The following is a 13,341-nucleotide window of genomic DNA, read 5'->3' as shown; positions in this document are numbered from 1 at the left end:
TTTTTTTTTTTTACGGACGGTAAAGCCAGAGGCAGATTCCAGGCAGATACATGCTCATTCTAAAGCCACTATTAATACTACCTTTCATGGAGTGTATAGTCTATCAAAAAGTTACTGAATTCTTATCATTATGTATACGAGCCATTCCTTAAGCATGCAAAAACCTGACAGAGAAAAAGGCACTGTTGCTCCCATAGGAGTTTAAAATTGGGTTAAAAAGAAAGTAACAAAATGTGCCACATTAATACAAAGAACAATTTAAAAAATTTATAGGCATATATGACATAGAAAAAAAAGAAAGAACAGGGAGTATAGGTTCGGCGCATTCACTTTATCTGAGGTACAGCGTAACTCCTTTGCTCCCCAACAGGCCACTGTGGTGGCAACTTGAAAAAAAAAAAAAAAAAAAAGGAAACCAATATTATTCAAATATTCCTGTACTTTTACAAAAACACATGAGATACACAATACTGAAGTACTTCTCATGCTGGCTCCTTGGTTAATATAACGAACGAAACAGAATAGAAAAAAAGAAGTACTTTAGGTTTCTAATCCCTGAAGTTCTTGTTGTTCCTTCTACACAGAAAACCTCACCTTTTTCCCAATTTTCTGCAAATGGCATTGTGGAACTCTCAAAGATACTAATTCTTTGAATTTGTTACCACAGATACGATTATCGGTCACAGATATACTCGTATCCTTGAAAAGAGACCCAGAGAAGTCTTTATCATGAAGCAGCAAGCTAAAATAAAAACACAATTGGAATTCTGCGCTCTAAGAATTGGGTAAAGCTTTTATTTCACTCCGTATCTCTACAAAATTCACGAAAGACACTCTGCCATGTTTCAGCTCTTTGACAGCAAAGATAACAAAATTCATGCTGAAACCAAGACAGGAACACCAAATCTCAGAAACTGTTCTGCAGAAAAGTTATTGCTAAGTATCCTCCTGTCAAAATCTTATTTCATCACTTCTACATACTACAGAGGTCTTCATTACACTAATTTTAAGTGATTTCTTAAATTTTAGGTACAGTTCACTAGTTTAAAAGGACAAACTATTCAGGCAATTTGTATAAACAAGTTGAAGGCCTCAGTAGTAGCTGAAAGTAAATCATTTTACTCCCTCTTCAATCACCTGATAATTATACACAGGCAACTGATACCCAGTGATGACCTGACCTGGTGAGTTTGGATAAGGAGAATAAGCCGAGAATAAAGTTTACAGAAAGAATGGATTAATACGGTAAAATGTGTTTGTTTGTTTTTTTAACTAGAAAGCAATATCATTCCCAAAATAACAAAAATACGAAAAACCTTGAAATGGTAATTATTTTTCTACATACAGAAATACAGATTTCTAAATGAATGACTGACACGAAGAAACAAATATTCTCTGTCAAGTGCTACCCTTTGGGCGGGGAGGGGGAAGAGACAAATGACAAAACAAGTGACTGTTGCACCGGCCAAAGTCCACCATATTTATACTGTGTACTTATGCCCACCCAGAAGTTATTTCTTACGCTGGTGATAAGGCTCTATTAAGATAGATTTCAACGTAAGTTAAAATAATACATTTGCTCTTTCTTTGCCAAAATACTTCTAGACTGTTTGCTATCTGACGATATTATAGGGTAATACTGTAGTTCTTCGACAGATGTTACGGCTTTCTCTGTACTTCATTTCCACAGATTAAGGGCAGTAAATAAGCCACAGCTGGAAAAGAGACAGTATAATGTCTTCTACTTTTCAATAAATACTTACTGATTAAAAACATACAGGTAGCATCATTCATCAATACACCCACATTCAGTAATGGCTCACAGTAAATGCTACAAACAAGTAGGGCTTTTCTTCTAGCCATTGCTCAGAGAAGGAAAAAGAAGAAGAGGTGGACCCTACACGTTTCAAGTACACGGAAAATGTCAACAAATGAGAGACACTGAAGAACTAATTCACTACTATTTGGTTACTTTATTTTCCATCGAAGAAAATCTCTTTTAAACTAACACATAAATAAAATGAACGAAGAACAAACTAAACGTTATTTATCACCAGTAAGTGACAAGAGTATGTCAAATCCTACTTTAAATATCAAAGCAACCAGCATCAGAGAAATTACATGCCAGAAACTCACGGGATTTCTAGATAGAGCAAAAGAGATCAGAAATCTACCCATCCCAGAACCAGAATGTACCCAGAAGTCAAGCAATTTATATGAGGAGGCATCTGGAAATCATTGCAAGTAAAGAATAGCTAGGTTAACTGCTAACCTTAGAGAACAATAAACTAGGCAGACACATAAGGAGGGCTGCTTCCAAATACTTTAGGAACTAGTTATATGAGGTGAAAGAGGCAGAGATAGGAAGAGATTTGTTCATGTGTCTACAGAGGTCATTTCTAAGAGAAAGCTTCGCCAAGTATACAGAAGATTCTTAGCTCAAATGACGAACACGAAGAATAAGAAATTTCTAACAAAAGTAACAGATTTCCCGTTACTCACACTGTTCAAACAGGGATTCTATTGCCACTTACTATGGAAAGTGTAGATACAATTCCACAGAGGGAAGGATGACTACAATAAACAAGAGAACAGGAACATAAGCAGTTCTTACCTGAACGTGCTGAGTTATAGGACTCGGCGTGATGTGGGGCTGCAGGTAGGTTTCAGTGTTTGGATTCCGCCGGACGTTCTGAAACTGTGGTGGAGGAGGAGGATTAACTACCAAAGGACGTGGCTGCACATGACGAGCACCTTTTTAAAAAGCAAGAAGAAAAAAGCCTATTTTTAGTTATTTGAAAAGCTACACGGGTCAAAAAAGAACAATTTCTTTTCCTACTCACATAACTTTTGTTTCCTGATTGCAGGGCCCAGCTTCAGCTTTTTACCATGGAAATGTATCTGTGACTGAAAATAGAACCGTTAACAAAACTAGAATCAATTTTCAAGTGTTAGCTTCCAAGACTTGGGTAAACACCTGAAGTCTTCTAAAGTACCTATCATCACAGAAGATCGGGGACAACCACGCACCAAATTAAAATTTGTCATCACGAAGCTACCTTACTTACCCTTACTACTCTAATCAGTGTCAAGAGGCATCAAGTGAAAGTTGATCAAAAACTTTCCATCACCCTGTCTCCAACCCTTCCTGTCTGTAGTTCATGAAACTAGGTGTCCAGTCAAAAATAAACAGGATCAAACAAGCTATGTGAGGTTACTCTGAGTTTGGATTTTGAACAGGAAGTCTGTCTTTCCCCAAATTTTACACAAGTCCGAGTATATCACTGACACTAAACGTTGTAGCAATAAGATAAATAAGAGATTTTTCTATTAGATTACTTACTCCTACTATCTTCTGGACATCCACGTCATTAACAAACGAAACAAATCCATAGCTATAAAGGCAGACAAATGAAGCATAAAATCACCATCATACAGCACGTGGTTCAGAAGTTCTACTCTTCTATATACAGAAGTGATCATGACAAAAGACGAATAGTATACCATGATAAGTATTTGCTAAGATGTACATGACAGATCCTCTACAAATACCACTTTTTCTTAAGCAGAACTATGTCAAAATGTGCTAGGATTAGGGCAGTGTGAAAACTTTATTGACTAACAAAGAATTCATATCTGTGAACCTGAATTTAACTTACTGTCTAAGACAAAGTGGTTAAAATTTAAGATGCTGTGCAGTGTATGAAGAAAACAATTATTTGAGAAGACTGATTAACTCATCTGTATGAAATAGAAACTGGAGACATTTAAAAACAAACATTAGAAAAATGGTCAAATAGAAGAACTGGTAATAGCCTTTTATCCCCTACGTGAAAGAAATTAACACTGCAGAATATTTCATTTATACAAGGGTCAGAATATCAGTTTTGAAGTCTTGTCTGATACTTATAGAATAGGTGACTGGAGTTCACATATTTTTGATAAGATTACTCACCCTTTGGACACACCAGTTCGATTCCTGATTCTCTTCACTTCTTTCACTGAACCGTATCTACCAAAGAAGCTTCTAATCTCAGTTTCATCCGTCTATGGAAAAGAATTGAACGTCAGAGTAAAAATTCAGCATTCAAAAATTTCAACTTTACTACAATTTTACTACCATGAGGTGGAAATTTCTCCCCCATTTATCCCCGAATGACCAGCAGCCCTTTGTCAAAGATATTTTTAGTACCTATGGGTCAAACCTAAAAGCAATTCTAAACCTCCAGGAAGTACAAAAAAAACCATTTAAGTTTGTAACAGGGCCCAAATCCCATTGTTCATGATGTATTTTAAGGTAAAAATGAGGTACGAATACAATACCCTATCATCAATTCCACCAACAAAAACAGTGTTTGGCACGATTTTGCCTTCTGGTAACACCCAGCCTTGGCTAGCTGCAGCTGATGAAGACTGGGTGCTGGCCTCTCTGGAGATGGTTGAGTTTGGAGTCTCAGGATTGGCAGCAGACTGTAATTTGGAAAGCAGACATCATAATTACGTATGCAGGCAAAACCCATACATAATGTGCAATACCATTTTTGTATTTTAAGTATATTTTATATAAATTACTTTCATTGTAAATTAGTCACCAGTGCAGCTCAGTTCAGGCTCAGGATTTAAACTTATCAGAGTACATCAGCATGGAATTTTAACCGAAGGATACAGTACTTTCTTAAACCTAGTGCCGCTCATCACCGAGTCCTGTATAACGCTGTGGAAGAATACCCATTTAGTATTTGTGAAAGTACTGTGTGAAGTAGTTAAAAAAGACACCCAAAACTAGAGAGTTTAGATTTGTAAAAATTAAAGTTATTAAAATCATCCTGTTCTATATTCATAAACAACTTTTCACTTTACTGAGTAGACTAAAGATAAATCTTAAAAAAAAAAAAAAAAAAAAAAAGCCCCACCAAAAAGAAAATAAGCCTCAACGTTTTAAACCAATTTGTTACAATCCTCTTCCGTAACGCTAGGGTGTTCAAAGCATCTTTTGAAATAACATTTTACTTCCTGAGTAACACGGAATCAGTCTGACTGATAATTCTGATTTTCACAGTGGGCTGATAGATATAAATGATACCATCTTTATTTTCAGATAAAAAAACAAAGACATATAACTCACTAATTTTCTAGATTCTGATCAGAACTGTCTTTATTCTTTCCACAGCAGACTCTAAGGTTAATGTAAAATTTTCTGAAGTAGTATTCATAAGTAATACATACGTTGGAGAAACAATATAGCATAGTGAAACAAAAATTAATTCAGTCAGGAGATCTAGGTTTATGTCCCTTACAGGTAAGTGGTTATAAGCCACCTACTTGCCAGCTACGTATCTGTGGGCAAAGTGCTTTGAGAATGACATGAGATCACATCTGTGAATTCATTTTGTACGTATAAAGTGGTACAAGTGGTGTGCCAATGTAAGTTAGTGTCCTGTTATTTGAATTTATTTTCAGCCGATTTGTTTTCAAGTTTCTTTTTTGGCTTCACTATTTAGCTGACTTATTTTGAAAAAATTTTAATTAAGAACTAACTGACACATCAGGAAACTATGACACATCATTAATTTAAAAATCATTGGTGAAGTGCTGTTGACTTCACAAATGTCAGTACAAAATGCTGCAAAAGAGAAAGCTATTACACATATACCTGTCTGAAAGAAAACAAAAGACAAAAGAAACTGTGTTATCTTTTTGAACACAGTAATGTTACAGAAGTTAATAAGAAAGGAGGGTTCCTGCTTTGTTAATTAGAGCCTAGAAGTTACTGATTCTACACAGCTTTACTAGAGATGAAATCTAAATTGTCAAATCAACTAAAGCCGAGGTTACTGCATTTCTCTATTCTTTCGTGCTTGTACTTGCTATTTTGGGTTTGTAACTAATTCCTAATTCTTTCCTTTAACAGCGTTATTTCATGACAATGATGTGAAAGAAAAATTTAAAACACTATTTTTAAAGTTTTCCCTTTCAAAAATGTCTCACATTACTGTTTTTTCCAAATGACATTAAGCTGCACTACCTTGAACTACTGGGAACCTGATTAGATCTCCCTTCCCTATAGACAATTTACCAATTCCTTCTCCGTTCATTCAGAAATCCCAAACAGAATAAAACAAAACAAAACAAATTCTGAAATTCTTGTAGTTTCTTTTTCTCCTTTCCAATTCCCCCTTGATTTGTGGATGAACTTTGGGTATGTGTTTCCTTGATAAACAAGCTATATGACAGTATTGTCTCGGCACCATAGTGTTTGGATGTATTCTAATTTAGAAATGTAACATCTGGCAGAAAACTGTGTCAGACTATGAGAGGTTATGGAAATGCACTGATTCTCAACTGGACAAGATTTTTGAGCCCCAGGGGCATTTAGCGACGTTTAGAGATTGGCTGTCACAACTGAGATGTATTCCTGGAATCTGATGGGCCGAAGGCCAGGCACACTACTGCGCATCCTACAGTGTAAAGACAGCCTCCTACAACAAGGAAGTATTTGGTGCGCAATTTGAAAAGGGTCTGGTTAAGAAACCTTGTCACCGTGCCACAAGAATTGAAGAGGAAAATTCTTCTTTGGGAAGAACCTGATTTCCATCGCTCACTAAAGTGAATCTTTTCATGACCTCGGTTTCAGCTTCCTTGCTTGAAAACGAATGGCCGGAAAAGACCTCGGGTGTCTCTTCTGATTCTCATACTCATTTGGATACTCGAAATAACCGTAGTTTGGTAAAGAAGAAAAAAGGCATTTGATATGATTAAGAAGTCTGACTTTAGCTTGGATCTTACAAACCGGCTGCCTGCTTAACTGGAATCGTACATATAAAATTCACTGAATCTCTTTAATAGCGTCATAATACTTTAAATTAAGGAAGTAATGATCATGTCCTAGTCCTCAGCCAGCAGGTGGCGCTCAAAGCTAACAAGGTAAGCAATGTACTTCGTTTTCTGCAATGTACTTCACTTTTACCATGGCTCGAGTAGCAGGGATTGTTCAATTCCGACTGTGTACTTATACATAATTATATAACGTATATATAAAAATCCACAATCAACAGACAATCTTTGGTTAGTTTTAAACTACGGCCAAAAATATAAATGAATGCTTCGGATAAGCAAACGTTTAATTTTAAAGAAAGTACCATCGTAACCGTCAATGGCATCCTGAAAACAAACTGCATTAAAGAAGCAATTTTCTTAACCGTATCTTCAAGTGAGTTGTTGAATTTTCAAATGAGAAATGTTGCAATAGTAAACAGGGGTGAGCTTCAAGACCGTCATAATCACAACTCTCATTGCTATTTCTAGCAAACATATTCCTTGTTATATGCGGACAATCAAGTGACAAAGACAGCTAAAAGCTGGAAAAAATTATCATTAAACTCCTGCCATGTCAGCTCCTCTGCCAGTATTATCTAATGCAATTACTATGTGAACATGTAAGTAAATTGTTATTTACATAAACTGGCCAGGAAAAAGCCTATCATTTGTAGTCATCGAAGTTACATTCACAGCGATAGGAAGAGGAGCAAATAAAGAGAGTGATAAAATTAAGAAAATATGACGTGAAAATCAGAAGTTAATCCAAGAACAGAGTCCCGGGGAGTGGTGGGTGGCAAGGATGAAATTCAAGCAATACACAATCGTTGCAAAACTAAGCAAGAAAAAGCAAAAATATATGAGACCTGAAAAATGGGTTGTGGCCCGTGGTTATAAAAGAATGTTGTTATGCACAAACTCTATAGGAATAAATTTTGAAATCAACGACATGGTCAACTTGTACAGAAATTTTAATTCTTCCCAAACAATCTTGAAAAAGAACACCCAATGGTATTTGGCTTAGTTTCCCTGGGAGTTTTTTCAACTTGCAAAGAAACAGGTAACTTGGGTGTATGTGGTGTGTCACAGAGAGGTGCACACAGACGCCAGAAACCTGAAGTAAAGATAGAAGAAGAGATTAAGAAATTTAAACTCTTTTCTTCAGTTTTCAAAGAGGAAAAAAGTACTTCTCAATGCATTTTACAAAGGTTAACAGCACATAAGCAACAAAGCCTCATCAAGATGGTCCAACCCTCTCCTCAACACAAATGCAAAATTCCAGTAGGAAAGAATATAGTTTATATTGGCAATGCAAGAATACTGCATTCGCAGGATACGTTACTTTAATTCATCATTGAAAAAGTATTTAATAAAATACAGCATTCATTTTTAAATTTTTTAAAAACCTAAGTAAAATAGAAATAGAGGATTCTTATTTTCTATCAATCTAATTCTACCCTACCATGAAGCTTACAGTGAAATACTAGAGCCATCTCCACTGAAAATAGGAATAAGGTAAGGGCACCATGGCACCTCATCATTACTACTATATATATTTTCCCACTATGTATGACAAGTGCGAATATTAATACAGAGTTTTTATGAGTCAGTAAGAAAAATAAAATTAAAAAAGGAAATCTAAAAAGCGAATGATCAATGCTCAACTTCACTGATGATTCAAAAAAGTGCACATCAACATAGTGTAATATTATCCAGCTATTAGGCTGACGATGTACAAAATCCTAATACCGTTCATTAGAAAGGGTGTGGAACAGAGATCACTCTACACACCATCAGTGGGAAAATACTGATACATGCTTTACCAAGAGCACCTTGGAAAAGGTGTATCATAATTTGACAGGGGGATACTCACCACTATACTAATGAGGAGCATAATTTAAAATTGTTATGAAAGGGCAAAGCACTTCCACCCAGCAATGCCACTTACAGCAATTCATCTCAAGGAATTAATAATTAAGTACAAGTGTGCCAAGATATTTACACAAGGACATTCATGGCATTTTTAAAATTTTGTTTTGAGACCGAGTCTCCCTTTGTTGCCTAGGCTGGATTGCAGTGACACCATCTCAGCTCACTGCAACCTGCTTCCCAGGTTCAAATGATTCTCCTGCCTCAGCCTCCCGAGTAGCTGGGATTACAAGTGCACGCCACCACGCCTGGCTAATTTTTCGTATTTTTAGTAGAGATGGGGTTTCACCATGTTAATCGGGCTGCTCTCGAAATCCTGACCTCAAGTGATCCGCCCGCCTCAGTCTCCCAAAGTGTTGGGATTACAGGCGTGAGCCACCGCGCCCAGCCCATGATAGTTTTAATACTGAAAAAGTATTCATCATAAGGGAATTCAGTAAAACAACAGTACAATTTTTAACATGATATACTGAAAATTAAAGTTATCTTCAGAATAATACCCACATTAATTGAAAGCTGCCCGTTGTAAAATAGTATTAAGCAGCACTATGTAACTTTTGTAAAAGCTGGCCTATCTATATGCAATTGCAATACATGCATAAAAATAAGCTGGAAAGGCATTCATGTATCAAAATTTAACTGTGGTTTTATGTGTTGGTATTAAGATGGACTGCTATTTTCTTACTGTGATTGTTTTCAAATGAGTAAATATACTACTTTTATAATCAGGAAAAAAACCTAATGAAACTATAAGCATTTCTTCCCTCTACCTCTAAAAATGAAAAGTATTATTGTAAATAATTATAACTTATAACTCAAGGTGATTTTTTCATTAGCATGGGTAACATGTTGCACACTTATTACACATTATAGTTGCTTATATATTATTTTAATGTTTATACATGGTAATATAAACCGTGTATAAAACTCCTTTTATTTCTAAAAACGAAAAGACAAAATTATCAATGCAGATACGCACACAGCATGTAACACGCGTGTTTGTGACTCCGTGTTTGGTCAGCGTATTCAGAGCCACATCTGTGATGGTGCTCAACGAACGCTGGGCATTTACCAAACTCACAGAAATGCACACCCAACATTATCTACCAATTGGACATTTAGTCAAAGTTTCCTGGTTTATCTACGGGGGAAAGATTGTGCCTGGAGTTTAAAAATTCTAAAATTCTCAATGGTAGCTGCCGAAGCCAACCTCTTGCCACAAAGATGGCGTCGAGTGAGCTTTTGTGCCTGTCGCCGCCGCAGTAGGGAGCCGCCATCAGCCAGCCGCCATCAGCCAAGCCCCCAGCAGCTGCTAGCCGCGAAAGGATCAGAGGCACTTCCCACCCAGCCCCCTCAGCTAGTGGGCCGCGCCTTCAGGCCGCCCCACCCGCCACACTCAGGCCCCCACAAACCCCACCAACCCACCCCACCCAGTAGTACAAGGACCAGGAGGGAACCACTTCCTGAAGAAGTTCCGGCCCTCCCAATCCAAGGAGGCAAGTCTCTCAGCAGGCTCGCCGCCATCTTGCGGAGCCACCAGGAGAGCGTCAGAAGTGAAGTTGGCGGGGTGGGGGCGCGTGGGAGTGGGGGAAGGGGGAAAGGGCGCCTAGGAGTGGGGGTGGGGACGCGTGGGGGTGGGGAACCCGCACCCCAAACCGCTGCCAGGAGAGACCCCGGGGCAGGAAATGGGTTCCGCAAGGAGGCCGTGGCCCTTGTAAGTGAACTGTGAGGCAGGGCGTCCTGGGGACCCACGCCATGCTTGCTGTCCCGCCACTTCTGTGCCTGCCTCTCTGTATAGGCCGCGCTGCTGCCAGGCCGCCTCACCCCACCCTGTGGGCCACGGCTCCTAATGCGTTCAGGGGGGTGGCCCCGAAACAGGAAAACCGAGGATAAGGCGGAGCCTGGTTTCACCCACCGGTGAAGACCCCACAGGCCTTGCCCCTCAGGTCTTTCCTTCAACTCACCATGATGGTGGCAGGCAGCAGCTCCCGACAGGCTCAAGGAGGAACAGAGGCAGTGTTTCACCCACCACTTCTGGGTCTGCTGGTGAAGTCCGCTGGAACACGCTGTGGGGCTTCGAGTGGTCAAAGGAGCCAAAGGCGAAGGTGTAAGGAAAACCAAGGGCGGGCGAACCCTCAGAGGCAGAACCGCCAGACTGAGGAGCGCAGGCAGACTGAGGCATGGACTGCGGGGCTCTGGGAGGTGGCTCCTGTGCCGGGTATCGGGGCGCGTGGTATCGGCCTGAGCCAATGGGTGGCAGCACACCCGCCCCCTGGAGGGCGGAGGCCTGCGGGGGATGACGGCGTCCCCCACGCTGTGGGTGCGTAGAGTACGCAGGGTATGCCGTGCGTGTGTGCTGGCCAGTGCCTGGGTTCCAGGCGGGCACCGCCTCCAAAACACCCTTGAAATAAGTATGCATACTGAAATATATGGTATAGTTTTAAAAAATGATAATGTGTCTGGGCTGTAGTTTCAAAATGGCTTCCGGAATGCACAGGTTTAGCACAATCACTGTTAGCGTCACACCCACCCCAAAATCTTTTAAAGTACCTGCAGAAATAAATAGTAGCAAGTCTGTGGAAAACGGAGGGAGACATCAACAGGCCAGAAACTTGGACTCCTTTCTGTCAAGTTTGAGATATAAGGGGTTGGATGGGAGGAAACGCCAGTTTTGACATTCAGGATGTTCCTTCTTTCAAGAGATAGTTACTGAGTGCCTGTGATTACCAGGTACTGCAGATGCAGGAGTGAACAGAATAAAATAATATCTCTTTGCTCAGGGATTTTACATTTTAATGGAAGACTTCACCTTCTAGGACTTACAGAAAGACGCTAGGCCTGCCTAGAGACTTACAGAACATTCTCAAGATCAGACCAAGGGCCTAGAGCGGGAGCAAGCTGCGGGGCAGGTGGTGGAGCCAATCACAGAAGTTTGGGGACCACTCCAGCACCTTGTTATGCACACAGGGCTAAGTGGCTATGACCTTTATCCTCAAACTTCACTTCTGTACTGACGGAAAGAATTAAAATGTGACTTTTTGAACTGGCAAAATGCTGGACTGCTATAACGTGAGACGTGTCTCACTACTGACATCTAGTAATGCGGGATAAAAAAAAAAAAATAACGTTTTGTTTCCAATAGGCAGATAAACCCATAAAAAAAGAAGGGAAATTCCAAGAACCAAAAATAAACTGAAAACCAGAGCAATGAACTGTTCAAATGATTGTTCTCCTGCCCTGGATATGGGGGCTGGGTTGTAGGGCAGCCAGTCATACTCGTTTGCCCAGGACTTAACTGGTTTTAGCACTGAGAAATCCCTGCATCCCTAAGGAAACCAGAAGGATTGGTCCTCCTAGGTGTGGGCAAAATGTTACTCTCTCTAACTTGAGGTCTGGATGTTTAGGGGCAGGAGGTAAGGGCTCAAGGTGGGAGCTGGAACTGAGTACTCTGCAAAAAGCCATTGTCCCTAAAATCCTTAGGAAAAGGATGGAGTGGGGAAAATATAAATCACCCATGAACGAGCAGATGAGGAAGCTTGCCCCATCTCTGGATGAAGAAAATACGTATTTAACTCTCATTATATTTTAAAACCCTAGACCTGCATTTCATGAAAGTTTGGGGTTTAAATCTGTGACATATTATTGGAATCCGCAAGCCAAGAAATGGGTCCTCCTACACCGTCACCCTCTCTCCTGCCTAAAGAGATCCTAGACATGGGGCATCTAGAATGCCTGGCAGAAGCAAACATAAAGCCGACTTGGATGAATCCCTCTACAACCTAGGCTGAAAGAAAATGATCCTTTAAGGACACGCTCACAGTAAAAATTTATACAACACTACTTATCTTGAATAAGAATGGCATACAAACAAGAAAGTTAAAACTTACAGAAGAAGCTTCTCAGTAGCAATAGAAACTGGAAGATAACAGTAATATGCTCACGTGCGTATGTGTTTTGTTTTGTGTTTTTTCCTTTTGTCACGTTATTTTTTTCCTCAACTTATTTGGAGTAATGCAGTCTATATTTTTAGGTGACTGTTTTACTATTTGAAAATGTAAACTTAAAATATAAAGCTAATACATAGCTTTACTCTCCTCTTGAATAATACAAAGGGCTTTAGGATGTTTTAGCTTTGGACACCCTCCCCTCTCTCAGTTTATATGTTATTCACTATTTTAGCTCTATCCTGGTTTCATCATATAAATTAGACATCGTTTTTTTAGACCCATCCACATATGTAGTAACATTTTGCTTACCATTTCTTTGCATATCTCAGATCTGCCTTCTGAATCATTTTCCTTACGCCCGTAGCAAATCCTTTATAATGTCCTTGTGTGACAGTGTGATGTGGTAAACTCTTGGGTTTTTTTCTACCTAAAATATTTTGATTTTTCCCTGTTGTTTCATAATTATACCGAATATATAATTCTAGGTTTAAAAGTATTTTCCCTCTCAGAATATTGAGCATATTACTCTGTTATCTTCTAGTTTCTATTGCAACTGAGAAATCTGCTGTCAGTCTTTTTGCTGTGTAAGATCAGTTTTTCTTTGGTGTTCTGAACTTTCACAATGATGTAAGTAGGTGTGGAGTTTTTA

The 13,341-nt window shown here is 39.2% G+C and overlaps 1 protein-coding gene across 1 annotated transcript in view; it reads right to left on the bottom strand.

The window, feature by feature from the left end:
* Window positions 1–6,970, bottom strand: part of LOC129395621 (deleted in azoospermia protein 4-like) — a 46,696-nt gene extending 39,726 nt beyond the window's left edge. The window contains exons 1-8 of the mRNA XM_063601993.1: window positions 6,938–6,970; window positions 4,324–4,470; window positions 3,956–4,047; window positions 3,344–3,395; window positions 2,844–2,907; window positions 2,616–2,754; window positions 1,138–1,210; window positions 338–386 (exon numbers count right to left, since the gene is read on the bottom strand). Coding sequence (XP_063458063.1) covers window positions 338–386; window positions 1,138–1,210; window positions 2,616–2,754; window positions 2,844–2,907; window positions 3,344–3,395; window positions 3,956–4,047; window positions 4,324–4,470; window positions 6,938–6,970 — 649 coding nt within the window. The remainder of the gene's footprint in view (window positions 1–337; window positions 387–1,137; window positions 1,211–2,615; window positions 2,755–2,843; window positions 2,908–3,343; window positions 3,396–3,955; window positions 4,048–4,323; window positions 4,471–6,937) is intronic.
* Window positions 6,971–13,341: the final 6,371 nt, after the last annotated feature.

Source organism: Pan paniscus, chromosome Y (genome assembly GCF_029289425.2).
Source record: "Pan paniscus chromosome Y, NHGRI_mPanPan1-v2.0_pri, whole genome shotgun sequence".
In the NCBI taxonomy this organism is placed as follows: domain Eukaryota; kingdom Metazoa; phylum Chordata; class Mammalia; order Primates; family Hominidae; genus Pan; species Pan paniscus.
Note: the sequence above shows the minus strand (reverse complement) of the source record. Positions and strands in the feature narration are given on the sequence as shown.